We start from the raw sequence: 19,334 nt of genomic DNA, 5'->3' as shown, positions 1-19,334 counted from the left end.
GACAAATTCTTTTTGATCTTTTAGAGATTCAGCAACCACAATGTCATTTGGCAAGATGTAAAATTGCAACATGCTATTTCCTTTCCAGTGAAAAGTGAATTAAAACCTGTGCTGGAGTTTTCCATTGTCTAAAATGTATTCTTAGTTTAGTTATTAACTCAAGCCACATTGTACAATTGAGGAAAACATTTTTTTACCTTCTTTACACCAAGAAGGTAAGCACGCGCAGGGAGTACCACTTATTCAAATCTAAACAACCTAGATTATTTCAGAACTTTTCTTTATCATCAATAATATAATAAATTCAAATTAGAATGTGATGCTGACAAATCTCTGTGTACTTCATTTAATTATAAAAAAAAAACATAACAAATAATAATATTTCATGGAAACTAACGCCTCCTACAAAAAGTTGTTTTTTTCTCTCTGGGCCAACAGCCAGCTATTTAAACTTATATATATAAACTTGATGTATGATTTGTACTTCACTGGTGACAGATCTATGTGATGTTGACAACCAAAAAGAGAAGTGGCAGCAATGTAACATGAGTTACATTAAGTTATTGTCCAAATTCGCCTTTACGACAGTTTATGAAGATTCTCTTTATTTTCCCATGTCTGGGTTACTGATCTACGCTGAAGTGTTTGGACAGCCCTAGATTTCCACTGAGTAAGTTGAATTTGAATCCTGGGGGTTACTTTTGCATGGGGCTAGTGTATAATTGTATATCCACATGGTAACAAAACAATGCAATTACAAAATATTATGTATGTAAATGTGAACTGTGTCAAGCATGCATACTGTTACTATGTGTAAAAGTTAGTAAAGTACTATATTATTAGTACTATATTGTGTGTATTATTGATTGATCTGGACAAAAAAAACAGATGAATAGAATTTAACATATTTGAACTATTTGAGAAGCGCTTGATTTATCTTGCTTGCCACTCATGACCGTCTCAAAATGAAAGACACGACTAGTCGGGACTTCTGGTGGTTCGGTGGGATAAGGCGCCTGTCGTGACTTGCAACACCATGGGTCCAAATTCTGCTAATAAACTTTGGCACGTGTCATTTCCTCATTCAAATCTGTCACTCTCTAGTGTAGCTAATAACAGACATGTCATACAAATGTTTTAAAACAAGTAGAAACACAAGATAAATTAAGTGCCCCTTGTGTTTTTGTCTTTTCAAATATTTAAAATGAACCCATCTTGTATTTGTCCTGATTTGAGCAGCAAAAAGGCACTGAGCTGGGAATAATTTTCAGTCCTAAACAGATTACCTGCAATATAATGGCTGGATTGTCCTTGGTTATAGTTTATTGTGGGTTAGAAGCAGAAAAGGCTCTAAGATCAGCTTAGTACTAGCGTTTTTTTTTGGCATTTTTCCTTTATTCACCCCTTTTCAAACCTACTGTATCTCCTTGTTTGTGTCCGCACCGACCAACTGGTCCTAGGTTGTCTGATGGATGTAGAGCATCAGTTGTTAGAAGTATGTTTGGTTAAGCCTGACATGAGTTAGGGACAGTTGGAAGGGGAGTTGTATAGTTCTTCAGTTGTGGTCTACAAGAGGCCATGATGCACAGCAAACATTTAAGACAATGTTGCTATCTTCTAAAAGTTCATACAACGTAATTCCTTTGCATCCACTTTTGCAACGGAAAGTGGATTTGTTCTGTTAGCGCAATTCAATTGCTAATGAGTGCAACACTCGTTATGTAAATGGTCTTTCTCCAGGTTTTCTCCAAGCATTGTTGCCTCCAACCCCACGTCAGGGTAACATTTGGGAGAGAAGACCACTGGAGAGAACTAGAAACCAGGTATAGAGCGGAGGAATCCAGCTAGATCACTATGTTTTATATTAAGGTTTCTCTGCTAATTGACCCCATCAGTACACTTCCTTGGGGAAGGGTCCATGTGAGATTGAGTTTTTCAAGTCTTTTGAACCATATCTTCCTTGCTTAGGGTAGTTGAGGGCATGTTGTTCTTTTACACCTATAATGAGAATTTTTTTTTAAGTTTCATTCATATAGGCCATCCCACAGGTCTGAATCCAAGTTTTCACAGAATGCATTTGCATATCCAAAGATCTGTATGATCTGTTTCCCTCTTGTTCCACGGGTTCAAATCCAGCCCCTTACATAATGGATATCTGCGTAGTCTTTGTATAGGACCTACAAACTTGTTTCTCTTAGAAACATGGTCCCAATGCTGTAGGAGACTTTCCTCATAGAGGCCGGGGGAGCGGAGCGAGAGCTGGTCAATGAGGCATGGCTGTGAGATGTCCCCGCCTCCAGGAAGTAACACGTCCCTGTGATCTCTTTAGGAAAATTCTCTGGGAGCTCCAGTCGTGAACGAGGGACAAATGAGAAAGAGCGGTCATCTTTCAGCAACCTGTTGAGAAGAAGAGAGGAGTTTTCTTGAAGTACCATCGAAAAACAAGTATTGTTGTGGCGACACGGCTAAAAACAAGATCATGTTTATGTTTGTGTATGTGCGGTATTACTTACTGGTAAGTTGTGGGGCTAACATTGATACACCTCGGATGGCTCCCCGATTCAAACTTGCTGGCCAGTGTCACATTGTTTCCAAACAGGCAGTAGCGTGGCATTTTGACCCCAACAACACCTGCCAGCACCGAACCTGTGTGGATACCGATCCTTAGCTAAGAAATGGAAAAAGTAGGTGGTGGGAAAAGATCACAGAGAAGAAAAAAAAAAAAGAGGTAGAAGGGGAGAGGGATTAGAACAACAACAAAACCAGCAGGGGTTTTAAAGGAGAAACAGTTTAAATTGTGTGTCATGTACATTCCTTGACAACTCACATGCACTTGGCATGAAATGTGTGTCAAACTCTGTACCGAATCAATAAAGTATTTGTTAAATGTGGAAGAAATTTCAGTAGGATCATTAGTTAAAATTCCTTGTATTTTCAGCTCATGTCCCATTCCCTGATTCTGCTTATTATATGCAGTCCTAGTCTGTTCTCACTGTGACTAATGTCATGTCTGGCTTTGAAGATCTGTAAGACTAAGAGGAAACACATTGGCACCTGGTGTCTAAAATGGCTAACTTGTAACATACCTGGTTCATAAATTAAAGATCTCCCTGCTGATCTGATCCCATTCATTTATGTGCCACCTATCCTGCAGCAGCACAAAGGCCATGTTGTTTTGAACCAGAACTGCTGTGTGCGCATTGATCTGCTGAATGGAAATTGCACTGTACTGTAGCAAAACTTCCATATTAGTGTAGCTGTTATTATCTAATCTGATATCCTGTGGCAGGCAGCAGATTTGATGAAAATCTTAAAATAGCAAGAGTGAGAGAGGAAAATTAATCAAATAAATAACTGCCTCCATCTTCTCTTCGTAACAGATGTAGGGGAGCAACATGGTGCTCTTATTATAATCTGGCTGAAGTATGAATCTTTAAATGGCTGGAGGCAGAGTGAAAGCTATCTGGCCATCAATCCAATTTGACCATACCAGTTCATGGCCACTCAACCAACTATTGATTTCCTCCATTTGGGAACAAGTCATCAAACAAACACACACAGAGACACACACACAGACACACACACACACACACACACACACACACACACACACACACACACACACACACACACACACACACACACACACACACACACAAAGGCCAGTGGAACCCAGTAGATTTCTAATGATCTACTTGGGCATCTCATCACCTAGGTATCAAACGCCACTGTGTGCATGCCAGCACACTTCGAGGTAGTCATGGCAACAACAGGCAATGGGGGTAGTGAGGTAGAAAGAGCACATACAGACAGAAAGACAGAAAGAAAGACAATGGAGAGCGAGCAAGAGAGAGAGAGAGAGAGAGAGAGAGAGAGAGAGAGAGAGATTAGATGGCAGAACCTTGTCAGAACAGGAGGAGAATTAAAGAATGCGAGACAGAAAACAAGAGAGAAAGGGCTGGTAGGTGGACTAGTGTGACCTATTTTTCAGCTTAACTGCTTACAGATGGCCATGCACTTGTCTGTCTGTCTACAACAGACAACCGCTCACAGACACACAAACAAATCTGCATCCTGCGCCCACTCTCCTCTTTATTTCTTAGTCTCAAAACACAGACACAGTAACAATCAAACACTCTTCCCCTCCTTTTAGCTATGAGTCAGCATCCACAGCACATGGCCACTGAGTGAGCCAGTGAGCCAATGAGCAAATGGCGCAGACGACCAATCACATTGTAGCTTCTGGCCAAGCTGTTAGAAGAATACAGCGATGGAGATAGAGATGGAGTTGTTATAGAGTCAATGTTGTTTCATATACATTCAGTTGTGTATTAGGTACATCTAGCTACAACTAATCCAGTCAAAAACAACAGCCCTGCAATTAATCCAACATTCATGAAGATTATAATATGTATAGAGGTGTTGATTCAACGTTATGATCATTTTGGAGGATGTAGTTTGTGGTGTTGCTCAAGTGTATGCATTATACAGAAAGGTGGTATTGTTATTTAGCCTATTCTACGGTGGCCCTGAAGTACAAATCACAACAGCAAATAACAAAACGCAACAGCAAATCATAAAACACAATGGCAAATAGGAAAACAAATTGGCAAATAGGAAAACAAAATGGCAAATAGGAAAACACGACAGCAAATATGAAAACACTTCATATTTTGAAGCGGGAGTTGGAGCAGGATCACTGATGGCACAATTATCATTTAAATGTAAGTATATTTAGTGTTTGCCGTATATTTGTTATCACCGGTAATGTGTTACATCAATGTAAAGTTTAACGCTTTAAAGCTGGTACAAATTGCTATTATAATTAGGTAGATACACCCCGAGCTAATGTTAAGCTAACTGAACCTATCATTTAACATTATGCTGTTAGCTAGCTGGGTTGCTGTCTTTTATTTCATTTGTGTTCGTAAAGTTTAACTAATGTCCGGTGGCATTTTCATCTCTTTTTATAAGACGTTACTGTATATGCGTAACATTAGCAGAGATTTAGAAATGTTTGTGTTTATCAGTTGTAGCTGCAGGATGGCTAGTATTCGGGGTACAGGGAAAGTAAAAATAAATCACTATTTTGTACCACTAAAAAGGCTCAAAATATCACCAAAACAGTAGCATAATGAGGGTCCCTAAATGTTAACCGAAGCACTGAGAACTTTTTAAGTGTACAGAAAGGTTATTGAACAAAGAGCTGCGAGAGCTCCATGAAAGGGCTACGAGAGAGAGAGCTACCGGTAGTCAATTCCACAACACAGCCTCGTACTTCGGTAAACTGGTGGTGTACCTGGGGACATTGTGAAGCTATGGCCACCAAACAGGAATGTCTGTGTTGCACAGAGTGGGACCTGTTGCGTTGCAACACCCAAGAGAGTTTTGTACAGTCTGAAGATTTCCCCTCTCTGATAAACAGGGCTGTACTTACTTACTAGCTACTACTACCGGTAGCTCTCTCTCTCTCTCGCTCGCTCTCTCTCTCGTAGCCCATTCACGGAGCTCCCGCAGCTCTTCGTTCAATAAACTGTCTGTACACTTACAAAGTTCTCAATGCTTTGGTTAACATGTAGGGACCCTCATTATGCTACAGTTGAAGTTTGCTGGTATTTAGAGCCTTTTTAGTGGTACAAAATAGCGATTTATTTTTACTTTCCCTGTGCCCTGAATACTAGCATTGTAAGCTAATCAGTGGTCCGTGCTAGCTTGTTTCAAGCTACAAACACATTCGATTAGCATGAAGACATGTCCCAGAGAACGATTGAGTGGGTACACATCTGTTATTAACCCCTAGGTTCGTTTTGCGCCGGAATTGTCCTTTAACTTCACTAGCAACTTTAAATGAAAGCTAAAATGTATGAGTAGTTTCCCATGTAACAAGTATAACGTTCCGTCATAGCATTCATAACGATAAATATCTTTTTCTTGTGTTTGCTGTCTTTTAACAGGGGACTAAGGAACAAACAGAGGCTGTACTAGCATCACCAGAAGAGAGAGATGAGAGATGGGAAAGCAAAAGACAAGCAGGGAGACAGAAGCCAGAGAGAGATGTTGAATAGATTATTTGCTATATTAGAGATTGCCATTCAAAAAATAAATGCATTAAATTAACTGGTTTGTCTGTGTCTTTAAGTTTTTGGGTGTGTATATAATATAAACTAAAAGTTTTTCAATGTTTATTTTTCCATCAAATTATGATGCTCAGATGCTACCTGTTTTAATAACTCATTAGGTATACATTAAAAAGACATTAACGAAATGTGTATCTTTATTATAAATTTTATTCAAACATTACTATATACTGTACACAAGTATATTCAACATGAAGCGGCGATCAGACTCAGCTGCCGATGATGGTGTTGCTTCAAGACTGCACACAGAAGGAGAAAGCTTCAGGTTAGTCCAGTAGTTATCCAACCTTTAAGTTAGGCCAGTAGTTATCTGCAGACAGAAGGAGAAAGTTTTCGGTTAGGCCAGTAGTTATCCAACCTGTCCTGGTAACATTAGAATTGTATCACAAGTATATTTAAGAATACTGTAACATGAAGGTACTTCATGTAACTGTGTAGTTTCTTCATCATGGTCTTAACTGACAACTGTTGACCATTTAACACACTTACACCTACCTTTACTGTGTTAGTGGGTGTTTACAATTGGTGTTGTTATGACTTTTCATATGTTGGTTGTAGCCTTGTAGCTTGTGTGTTTACAGTACTATTTACCCTTTCTCACTTGCATTTTACTGCATATCATACTGCCTGTGGTAGCTCATTAGCTGGTAGCGTTTACCTTGTAGATCATATTTTGCACCGCATTTTTCTGAAAGCTAGAAGCTACTGGACAATGAGCTAATGTTACAATCATGCAGTAAACTACAAGCTAATGTAAACGGTTAGCTACTGTAAGCTTAGTGTAATTAAGATTAATTAATGAAATTCTCCTTATCGGTAAGTGTTATGACTACTACAAACATGAAACATGAAGTTTTTAATTTATTGACATGGGATAAATAAGAGAAAATGACTGTTGCTTACATTAAAGCCTATCAGTGTCGGTAACGTTACCTACCTTCGCACGTTGCAGGCAAAGTTCCTGACAGAATATTCTCCTCCTGCAAGCAGACACTGATTCACCTTCTCCATCTCAACCCAAAAACTGTTCACAGTTCCACATTTCGTCCAGTGTTTTGAAATGAGAAACGGCTAGTCCGTCTGTTAAAAGCATAGACAGTGAGGCGCTTTTCCGTGTTTTTTCACCTCTCCTTCCTGTTAAAAGACAGTGTGTCTGTCCAATCAGGAGGGTCCGTCCTCTGGTAGATAGTTAATAATCTTTTCTGGTAGAAGTTAATGCCGTTGTGTTTTGTTGAAATGTTTTCCTATTTGCTGTTGTGATTTCCTATTTGCTGTCGTGTTTTCCTAGTTGCCATTTTGTTTTCCTATTTGCCATTGTGTTTTATGATTTTCTGTTTTGTTTTCCTATTTGCTGTTGCATTTTATGATTTATTGTTGCGTTTTTCTATTTGCGGTCTTGATTTGCACTTCAGGGCCACCGTACTATCCTCATTGGCGTGAAGTGGAAAAAATTATAACATTATAACCTTCATGATTGCAAGACTGTTAACATTAGACTGAATTAGTTTAAGATAAGTGAACCTAATAAACTGGCAACTGAGTGTACTTTAGCTGCTATAAACAAACCATAACACACACACACACACACACACACACACACACACACACACTTTTTGGTGCTAAAACTAGAATTTGAAATATTCAGATACTGCTGTTGTTAGGTATGTATTAGCATTGACAAGATATCACTACATCCCTAATATCCACAAGCACTCACCCACCCAGCCATATGCAAACGGTTCATGCTATAGGCCTGAAATTCAAACCGTAATACAGATGAAAACAACTTACAACGTTTTTTTTTTATATGTGTTTCTCTCTTGACATCTCACTCCTCCTGTATATTGTTCTCTGTGTCCCTGGATCACTCTCTCCATTTCTCTCTCACTAAACATTTTCTCTCAGTTCTCTCTCACAGCTCTCATGCTAGTTTGCATAACAGTGCAACATTGGCTGGAGTTGAGTGCACTCACTGAACAGCATTTATCACGCTGAAGTGTTGAATATCTCTATAATTCTCGTTTACACCAGCATGAAGTGATGAGGGATAAGAAAGAGGAGAACATAACAGAGAGAGCAAAATATAGAAAAGCAGAAAAAGAATAAAAACTGAGAGGAAATGAAAGTAATAATTTAAAGAGAAAAATGAAAGGAATTAGTTAGAAAGAGGCTGCAGAGGAGAGCGTGAGGGAATGACAAAGAGGGGAAGAGGAAAGACAGAGAGAGAAAGTGGAAGAGCAAGAGAGCCGGCCAAAAATGCTTGGCAAGGGCTTTCTATTTTGAGACAAATGGACAATGTTAGGAGCACAGCAGTACACAGAACAGTGTCCTGTCTGTTATTCAGAAGCTATCTGTCTTAGCTGTTCCTTTAGCTACACATTTTGTTCCGATCAGTGTCATTCTCTATGTGTATGTAACAACTTTAAAACCAAATGCGCTCAATGGCAAAAAAATAATAATAATTCTGCTGTCTTCTCTAAAACAGATAAAAATAAGTTCAATAATTTTAACTGTAGTTGCAATGTTACAAGTATAAGGCTACCGCTATTCTATACTTTTCTCATTGTCGATGTTATGTTAGTTATTGTCTCAACACTTACAGTATTACCTACCATGGCTGTGGCAGTCAGCCCGAAACCTAACGGAGTGTGTTTAACTGTTAATGAAATGTTTAAATGTTGAGAGTGTCACTGTTCAGAGACATTAGTCCAGTCCAAATTAGTAATGTTGAGTGAAAGTCAGTTGAGATGCTGTGAAGCCTGTCTGCGGGTCAGCTACCTTTGAGAGTGAGCCGCATGAGATAATACACCTGTAGTTGTCTGAGGATAGACATAAATAAATCATAGCCTGTGTTCCCTCTTCATTATACTGAATTAACATGAGAGGTTTAAACTCAATTCCCTCAGCCTCTTTCCTTCCCTCCTTACTTAATATATTCATCTTTTATTCTGCAAAAGAGCAGCTTGCCTTTCTCTAACTCCATTAGTACATGAAATAATGTTGAATACAGCTCCACATGGACACATGGCATGGATGTCATGTTAATCTTGTATTATCAATAATTCTGAGCAATTGTATATAACCCTGGATCAACACTCACAGCAACATCAACAGCTGCAGCTATGTGATGAAAAGCATACACCTTTAAAACTTATTTTTCCTGCATACATTGACACAGGCTTTTCCTCAAACAATATAATAATAATAATAATAATAATAATAATAATAATGTTTTAAATGTCCCATAGCCAACATGCAAAACTAAATTAAACCATGAGGGTAAAAAGCAAGCCTTGAACTTATTATACTGTTCAGGGATAGGGTAAAATACAGCAATTTTATGAGCAAGACCTAGCATAAACTGAAGAAAATGGTAACCCATTTGAAAAAAATGTCAATCAAGCAACCTTTATTAGGTTGTGTCAAAAAATCATAGCACATATTGAAAAAAATATAAAATAGAGAAATGTGTGATGCAGAGAGAAGACCAGAGAGCGACAGAGAGAGACAGACAAGAGTAACAAAATTTAGACAGTTGAAAACTAGTCTCACATTGACCTATCTCCACAGCATTGTGGAGTAACGTCTGCCTCTACCACAGATACATTCCAGGATACAAGAAAAAAATGCTCTGGGTTGTTTGCATTTCTTTAAACCAATCACAATCATCTTGGGCGGGGCTAAGTTCCGGTCACTGCGACAGTGGCTATGCAAAATGTCTCCTGAAGGAACTTGTTTTGGTGAAACATTTGCACTCAGCAAAATAAAACGCCACATATAATATTAACTGAAGTTAATTGTTCACACAATACAGTAATGTGAGCTATTTAAATTAGCTGGATACATAGTTAAAAGTAATTTGCTCTTACTAGTGTATCACTGTGTGTATTTTGTTCATAGCAATTCCCGCCAATAGGTCCCAAAATGACCTAGTTAGATAGTAAATGCCGTTAAAATATTATTTGTAAATCTTAACAATCATTCCCCGAAAAAACCAAGCAGGCCTTCCTTGTTGCATGATCCAAATTTTCTTCCAAATTTTCAGCGTGTAGTTTGGTACAGTAGCTGGCAGTTTGCTGTTGTTTCCCCAAGGGAACGGAGTTTGAGAACGGCAACACAGAGAACTGAAGGTGAGGGACATCTGGTGGAACATCTGGAGGCAACTATCCTGGAAATGTACTGTCATTGATCCAGACTAGTTGAATAACAAAACACACACACGCACTACACTCAGAAGCATATTGTACATAAATAGAACAAAACATCACATGCGTACACCCACACAGCACACATAGGCACTAATCATCTCAAATTGTAAACACAAATGCATCTACATTAAGAAACATCCACAGCCACTAGAGAGCTACACATAGTGCAGCATTTCCCTGCAAATCAGAATGAAAATTAAAGTGTGTGAATGTGGAAAAATACACTAGTGATGGACACATGGGTTGGAAAAATTTGTTAAGCTCCGATAGTAACAAGTCAGTTATTTCTGTTCTTTTTTCTTTCATTCATTATCAGTATACAAAACATTTAGAAAGTTCTTATTATCTTTAGCCTTTTTGCTGTAAAATATTTGTCATATTCTTCATAGGTGGAAGTAGGAGGCATGCAATCAGGCCATTTAGTGCAGTAGAAGAGTCTAATCATGATCTTTACATCCCTTTTATGGGAACGCGCACAGAGCCTGAAGAAAAGGGCATGGGTTAACAGAGCAAGTTGATAACCGCCATCGTGGTACCTGTTATCTCTTCAGGCTTTGTCGAACTTGCTTCGTAGTAGGCTAAACTCCTATGTCTCTTGCCTCATTTCATGAAAACACACTCCTCTGAACCATTAGCTTCAAAGATTAATAACTAATTTCTGTTGCATATTCTCTCTTTCTGTCTTTATTGTCCTACCTTACTCCCTTAAAACTACAGGGAATGTTATCTTTGTGTATTAAAAATACAAATAACTAATAAAAAAAGAATAAAATAAATGGATTGATTATAGTACTGAGAGTTTTGAGGATTTTGTCATGCAAGACACTGAGATGACAATTGCCAATTCACGTTTAATGCGGTATCACAGTGCGTGGCAGTTCACTGAAATACACACTGCACAGAAATATCCATGTTATTGTTCCAAAAGGCTTTGAATATCTCTATTTGGGAATTGTCAACGTATTAATAAGTCACATTCCTTAAACACTAACCAAGAACTCAGAGGGTGCAAACCAAAGATGCACAATGCTTTGCTATTTATACTTTCAATACCTTTCATTCTGAAATAGTCAATAATGTGGAAATACCAACACAAATATATTCAGAACCAGCAAAATGATTTAGATACATTTAGATACAGGCAGAAACAGATACAGGCACACAGTCGCACAATCTTTCAACTGCAATATCACACTACTGTCTAAAGGCAAAGATTAAAGAAAACTGTCCTCAGCAGGAAGTGGTAATGGCAATACTGGCTAATTCACTTACTTCTATATAAAAAAAAAATTAAAAAAAAGTAAATCTTTTGGCAATGCATAGTAGATCTTAATAACATGGTCAGAATTGTATTCATCAGTTGGACATGTTGCTTAAAATTTCTGTCAGTACAAGATTGCTTATAAAAATGTTACAAGCCACTGTTAATCTCTTAAAATGCATTGTCACAGTGCATTGACAGCTCAGTGAATGGTGCACATGAACTACAGGGGTCCTAAAGTGTTTTAACATGGAGGCATCAGAAGAAGTTGTTATATTTTTCTACATAAATCTAATATTAGGCTTTTAAAGCTTCAGGGAAAATGAGCAGTGGCGCTACATCATACAATGTGTCAGGATCTGTGTGATTCAGCTTAGTAGGTGATTGTATGTGTGCTTCATGGTTATTAGGGACGCTACAATGTTAGGGAGAAAAAAAGTTATGAAAAGTAAAGATAAATAGCCCAATTAAGAATCAGGCGCTGATTTGTGACAAAAAAAAACTAGTTGCAGAAAATGTTCACGCACCCAGACTCACATACAGTATGGAAAACATACAGAAATCACTCAGACAAGCAATACAGCTCATTTAAGTAAATTTTGGAGACAGAGTTCTGCACCAAAAAGAGAATGTATGGCTGATAAACATATGTATGGCTGATGATACATTTAAATATGTAAAATAAAACAGACTAAATATAAAATGGCACAAAGCAATAAAGTTATGGATGTAGCAAAAGAGGAACTGCATGGACAGACAAATCAAACAAAAATACAGATCGCTGCTAACAATTAATGAAGCCACATATTCTCATATGTGTTACAGCAGTGCCATTATGGGGAAAGGAAGGACTGGGGGGGAAAAACTTAAAGGGAAGCAAACCATGAACATGTGAAAATATAGGAACGAAGAAAAGCCAGAATAGTAAATATAATGAGCTGCTGAGCGGTGTTCCAAAAAAACTCACCTTGATAGGTTTCCCATCAGGTGTCAGCACTTCCTCGGAAAGTTCCATCATCTTCAGAGCCATGTGTGCAATTGGCTTTGCATGACTATCAACCTTCTTGTGAAGTCCTCCTGCCACACAGTAGGCATCGCCTATTGTCTCGATCTGTATGAGAAATGGAGGAGGGGCAGAAACTGAAATGAATAAGTGTGGCTGTGAGTATATGCTCATGTACTGTATATGCACAGCCACCTCAGCTAACCGCCGGGCTAACAGCCACATGACATCACTGTCCAACATCAGCCACCAGAGACCCAGTCTGCTTCGATGGGTGTGAAATGTTAAAGGGTTGATATGTAAAGATGCTTGGATCAATCCGGTGCTATTGTTAACAGCTGAAATTCATGACAAATTATCTGTGGCTTGTTTGTATTGCCAATGAGATACCATCCCACTTGATCTTTTAGGCAGTGTTTCCCACATACAGTAAGCAATTCATTTTGGCAACTTACTCAACTATATCTGTATATCACCGAAAGAGATTTTCTTGTATTTATTATTTTTTCCTTGATTTTTATACAGCTTTGCCAATCCTTGTTTGTATACACTAAGGGAAGTTTAATTCTGAAAAAGTTATCTCTTAATGTATGATAGTAAAAGGTGAATGAGCTCGTTCGAAATCCTTAACAACTGCTGTATACACAGATAAGATAAGATTTAAGCCATGAAGTCAAGTCATTCCTAGTCCATGTTTGGGCTTACTATGCCAGACATTTGCAGTAATAGCAAGTCTTCCTAGAGTCAAATTAGGCATTTAATAAAGCAAACAAGTAGTGCAACTTTCAGCGATGTATTGCCATATTTCCAGTTGAAGGAGTGAGTTAGGTGTCATGACAGTTGACACAGTCTTTATAAAGAAAAAAAACTGATGGCACAAGAGGAGAAAGAGGAAGGGGAAAAAACTAGCAGACAAATTGCTCTCATTTAGGCCTGTCACTAGCTAAATCATTTCGACAGTAACCATGACAATGGCAACATATGCGTACCTCAATCTCCTCCTGTTCCTGCTTTCTCTTTTACATATACACACTCACTCTTCAACTGCTATACACATAGACCCTCTTACATAAACTCAGTCTCTCTGCCTTGCTCTCTGTATCTTCCCTTTCTCCGGGCATCTGATACATGACTTTTCTGAGAGATAACACAGAGGAAAAGCATGTTTTATGGGAAAGTGACAAGTATATGTCGTTGTCACAGGGACTGAGCTAATTAGATAGAGGAAAGATTATGGCAATGATTATGATGGAGAGAAGCAATGGTGGAAAGAGTTAAAAATAAAAAAAGATACTGATCTGATGATAGAAATAAGGATGAAAAGAGGGAAAGATGGCAGACTGCAGTTGAGACTGTAACTAGGCCCAAATCACCCTGTCAGATGGGCAATATTGACACATCTTTGTTAAGCTCCCACAGACTGGCCATTAATCAGTTACTTTTTCCACAACACAAGCACACCTATTCATGAAAGCGCATACACATGTCGAGTATACACACACACACACAAATATATTCAGTTCCCCAACAGGTATTATTACATCACATAAAGAAGATGTGTTTATCTTTCTGTCTACTGACCTTATAAACATCCAGAATGCCACACTGGTAGTCGAAGCGTGTGTAAAGCTCATTCAGCATGGAGATGACTTGCATAGGTGTACACTGGGCACACACAGCAGTAAAACCCACAATGTCTGAGAACAGCATGGTCACATCATCAAATTTGCGAGCGGGCACTGGCTGACCCTGCCACAGTTTCTGTGCCACATCACCTGGAAATATGGAATAAAGGAGATCAACTGTTCTCCTCTTTTCTTCCTCCAGAGCCTGGTGAGTCCGCTCTAATGTGGCCTGGGAGAGGAGAGAAGGGAAGGAGATTAGGAGGTTTTGTTCTGTGTGCTTTGCTTTGATGAAGGCGATGTGGGAGTACTGCATCAAATTAAAACTGCTGGTGCACGTAAATTAATTTGTGTATTAATTTGATTTTTTTTTTGGATTGTTTGAATCTGCATATGCGTAATTGTGTGTCCGTGGGCAAGCTTCTTAATGCCAAATCTGTCTGATGTAGTGCTATACCATTGTTCAAGCGAGCAAGTCAACTAAGATATAGCTATTTATAACAGTGGCCTGGGGGAGTAGTTGCAGTGAGAGAGTGTTGCAGTGAGCAGATGCATAGGATTGGGTCAAGACCCAGTGACTTGCTCAAGGGTACTTTGAAAGAGAAAATTATAAGAGCAAGTCCCAGGAGCCACGTTCTTCCAGCCATGAATCAGTCAGTGAAGCCAATACACTGGATTTAATATTTTCCCTTCAGTGAGTTGTCTGGCAACTAACATGATGGAGGAGACAGAGGAAACATACTGTAAATGTGTGTGTATTTTAACTTGTCACTTGTAATCATGGTCACAGGTTGTCATTTTGATTGATTGCCAATGGTCAAGATGGCCTACCTAATAAGAGCCCGTCAGAGGGCAGGCTCCATAGAGAGAGTAGAGAAGGAAGAAAGAAGAACGGTGTGTTGCTAATAGCGTAACCTTTTTTATTGAGACCGAAATGGACGATTAATGATAAATGATAACCCTCATCCTTAAAGTATTTTGGTTTAGTTTCTTTCTGCTCTATTGTTATCCTTAAGTAACTTAACCAATGCCTAGCTCAGTGCACGGTTGGCATAACAAGAATGGGATGCGGGGCTGGCCCCCAACCACATGGCAAAAGCAGGTAGAGCTCACTGGAGTTCAAGTAAGGCCTGCAACCTTTCCTGTTGTTGGAAACCACATTTAGTGTATGGTGTGGCCTCTTAGTAGATGGTAAGGCTTAGTGGCAATTAAAGCCCCTTAAACTTACAAGAAATAATTTTACCAGTACTACCTGACACAATCTATAACACAAGCTAGCGCCTATGATCAGTGTAAAATCAACTGTAAATTTAAACAGCTTAAACATATTCCAGCAGGTGGAATATGTTAAGTTCACGTAATTGTCTTCCAACAAGAAGCCACAAAGAAGCAAAACATCTGACTGGCTACTGATGAGCGTGATTTTTCTCGATGGCAAACTGGTCCGATAAACTTTCTTCAGTTTTCATTCACTGTAAATAGGAATATACCCACAGCCAATAAATCATTTTACCTTAAGTTTGTCCATTCTCTTCTTCAGGCCATCCTGGGCTTTGGCCTGCTCCCCCACCAGGATAACATCCCGTGTGGCATCATGAATGGGGATATCTGACAGGTAAAGGCCCCTGCCCATCAGCTCCTCCAACTTATCAACACGTGGCGAGCCCAGAAACATTAGGGAGCAGGACTCGGGCACATGGATCATCTGACCCTTTAACTCCATGACCTGGCAGGCAGATCAATCAAATGGGAAAGAAAATGTGAATTAAGAAAGTAAGGCCTTTTGTCAAGTTTAAGTTTTTCATAGGTATTCACAAAGTTGAGAGGGGATGGAAGATAGATTGTAAGATTTAGACAGTATGTTTGTTATTAGCTTTTTGTATGGATGTCATGTCCACCTGATACTTGCTTTTCTCAAACCAATGTGCTCCAACAAAGAACATTAACAGACAAATAATGATTCACTGTGTGATTCACAACTGCCTCTTCTATAATGTCTCTCTACATAAATGTCGATATAAAAGGGTGATTCAAGAATGGCACTTTTGCTTTTTGATGCTGACTGATGGAAACTTGACCTCTTGAATAAATATCTAATTAAATGTGTCCACTCTCCAACTGCAGGTCTATCGAAACATCTCAAGGTCATATTGTGCCAACGACTTTAGCTTTGGAAATTAATTAAATTAACAAGCATAAAAATAATGAACAGAGCATCCCTTTCTATGCTTTCATGCACATGGACTCATACACGTACAGTACTGTGCAAAAGTCTTAGGCAGGTGTGAAGAAAATGCTGTAAACTAAGAACGCTTTCAAAAATATAAATAATGATTGTTTATTTTTAAGTGAGCGACCAAAAAAACATCAAAATCACATCAATATTTGCTGTTACTACCCCTTTGCCTTCAAACCAGCATCAATTCTTATAGGTACATTTGCAAAAAGTCAGGGAACACTGAGGATTATAGACGCAGTGGTTGGCCAAGGAAACTTAGTGCAGCAGATGAAAAAACACATCAAGCTTATTTCCCTTCGAAATCGGAAGATGTCCAGCAATGCCATCAGCTCAGAACTGTCAGAAACCAGTGGGACACAGGTACACCCATCTACTGTCCGGAGAAGTCTGGCCATAGAAACAAGGCCAAGCAACTCAACTATGCATGACAACGACAGGAACTGGGGTGCAGAAAAATGGCAGCAGGTGCTCTGGACTGATGAGTCAAAATTTTAAATATTTGGCTGTAGCAGAAGGCAGGTTGTTCGCCAAAGGGCTGTAGTGCTGTACAATAATGAGTGTCTGCAGGCAACAGTGAAGCATGTTGGAGGTTCTTTGCAAGTTTGGGGCTGCATTTCTGCAAATGGAGTTGGAGATTTGGTCAGGATTAATGGTGTCCTCAATGCTGAGAAATACAGGCAAATACTTATCCATCATGCAATACCATCAGGGAGGCGTATGATTGGCCCCAAATTTATTCTGCAGCAGGACAGCAACCCCAAACATACAGACACAACAGTGTTTGCAAAATATGAATAAGAATTGGTTTGACATTTTGCTCACAGGCAATTAAACATGATGACAACTATGTGCAGATTCTGCTGAATGTCCTTAACACAGGTGTGAGGAATACATACAAAACAGACTTCCTCTTATTTCTTGCAGATATAATGTAGAAGAGAGAGATCGAAACGGGCATGATTTCCCAAGGAGATGTCGAGGAAAGACCAGAGGTGTCAAGTAACTAAGTACAAATACTTTGTTACCTTACTTAAGTAGAAATTTTGGGTATCTATGCTTTACTGGAGTAATTATTTTACAGCGGACTTTTTACTTCTACTCCTTACATTTTCACACAATTATCTGTACTTTCTACTCCTTACATTTAAAAAATAGCCTCGTTACTCCTATTTCAGTTCGGCTTGTTTCATTCATCGTTCAAAAAAACACACACAAAAAAACCAAGAACCACAAGCTAATTAAAATACTTATAGGCAACTAGTCATCATATCATCCACTCCATGAAACATGTTAATGCTCAGTAGTACACATATATGGTTCTTCAATGTATTTGTGTTGTAGTAAAATGTGTTCATTTTCAATGGGCATAAATGTGGCTGAAACAGGTGCATCCCAAATTTTTCAACATTAACATTTTAATATAACATTATAGTCATTATGGCCTTTAGAAAAATGTTTTTTTGTGTAGGTGGGGTAATGCACTATAGGCCCCTGTGGAGATTTTGTCCTTAATGGCATTTTTTTCCCTTACATTACTTTTACTTTTATACTTTAAGTAGTTTTGAAACCAGTACTTTTACACTTTTACTTGAGTAAAAAGCTTGAGTTGATACTTCAACTTCTACAGAAGTCTTTTTAAACCCTAGTATCTATACTTCTACTTGAGTAATGAATGTGAATACTTTTAACACCTCTGGGAAAGACATGCTGCCCTTTTAAATATGACTCTTAGCTGTTACACAGTGTTAACTGCATCTAGAAGCCCTGTGGGTAAGCCACGCTTCTCTTTCTTTCCTGGGCACGATTTCTCTTTCTCCTGCTATATATTCCTGCTAGTCCTTGCCCCTGCTCCTCCCTTCCTTTTCTTTAGTTTCTCTTTCTCTCCATCTTCACCTGTCTTTTATTCTTACCTCTCTCTCTCTCTCTCTTTGCTCTACTCTGTCTCTTCAATTACTTTTCTCTCTCTCTTTCTCCATAGTGTCAGATAGATTATTCCGCCAGTGAGCACACTGCAGCCCTGTTTTATTTATAGCACAAGGCTCTCCTAGGTCTGCATAATACATGCAGTCTACATCCACACATACGCAAAGAGAGAGAGAGAGAGAGAGAGAGAGAGAGAGAGAGAGAGAGAGAGAGAGAGAGAGAGAGAGACATAGTGCTTCTGATTGTCTGTTTCTCAAAAATACTGACATACATACATATAAACACACATGCAAACATTTATACACATATGCAGCCTACAACCCACAGGGTCCAAGTACCAGACACACCCATCCCTTGAAACACAACATGGTGTGATCTAGTTACTATCAACTACTGATTGACGGACTCAGAACACACACACACACACACAAACACACACACACACACACGTTTGCCTACCATATGCCTAACATCTGCACACGCTGCCACACCAGTACAGCAGCATTCATGGTGTGAGTTAAAGAAACACTCATGGGAGTACACCAACTCAAAAGCTCAAATTACAAATAGAGTTCCCACATTAAAGAATAATTTGATATATTTTGAATAGTTTTGTTCATAATTTCTGAAAGCAATTAACCCAAGGTAATTCCTGAGCATTGGGAATACAGCAACATTGCTACATTAGTAAAACAGGGCAATCATTTCACCTTTTCACCACTTCCAGAGATCTCAGCAATTATTTTGATGAGTATAATGTTATTACTAATGATAATAATGATGGCAAAAACTGCAAAAATAACATTCCTGTTGTCCTGTAAGTCAATATGAATTACAAAGGAGAAAATTACGTGAAAAAAAGATTGGTTTTAAAAGAAATTTTGTTCCTTTAGTGTGTTTATCTGATGGAAAAATAAATGCGACATTTTGTGGAATGAGAC

General features: G+C 38.7%; 1 protein-coding gene across 1 annotated transcript in view; it reads right to left on the bottom strand.

The window, feature by feature from the left end:
• Positions 1-330: 330 nt before the first annotated feature.
• Positions 331-19,334, bottom strand: part of gucy1a2 (guanylate cyclase 1, soluble, alpha 2) — a 42,716-nt gene continuing 23,712 nt past the window's right edge. The window contains exons 5-9 of the mRNA XM_028573701.1: positions 15,745-15,957; positions 14,191-14,463; positions 12,574-12,717; positions 2,514-2,668; positions 331-2,397 (exon numbers count right to left, since the gene is read on the bottom strand). Coding sequence (XP_028429502.1) covers positions 2,178-2,397; positions 2,514-2,668; positions 12,574-12,717; positions 14,191-14,463; positions 15,745-15,957 — 1,005 coding nt within the window. The 3' untranslated portion in view covers positions 331-2,177. The remainder of the gene's footprint in view (positions 2,398-2,513; positions 2,669-12,573; positions 12,718-14,190; positions 14,464-15,744; positions 15,958-19,334) is intronic.

This window comes from Perca flavescens, chromosome 3, assembly GCF_004354835.1.
Source record: "Perca flavescens isolate YP-PL-M2 chromosome 3, PFLA_1.0, whole genome shotgun sequence".
Lineage (NCBI taxonomy): Eukaryota > Metazoa > Chordata > Actinopteri > Perciformes > Percidae > Perca > Perca flavescens.
This window is presented reverse-complemented; position numbering and strand designations above follow the sequence as displayed.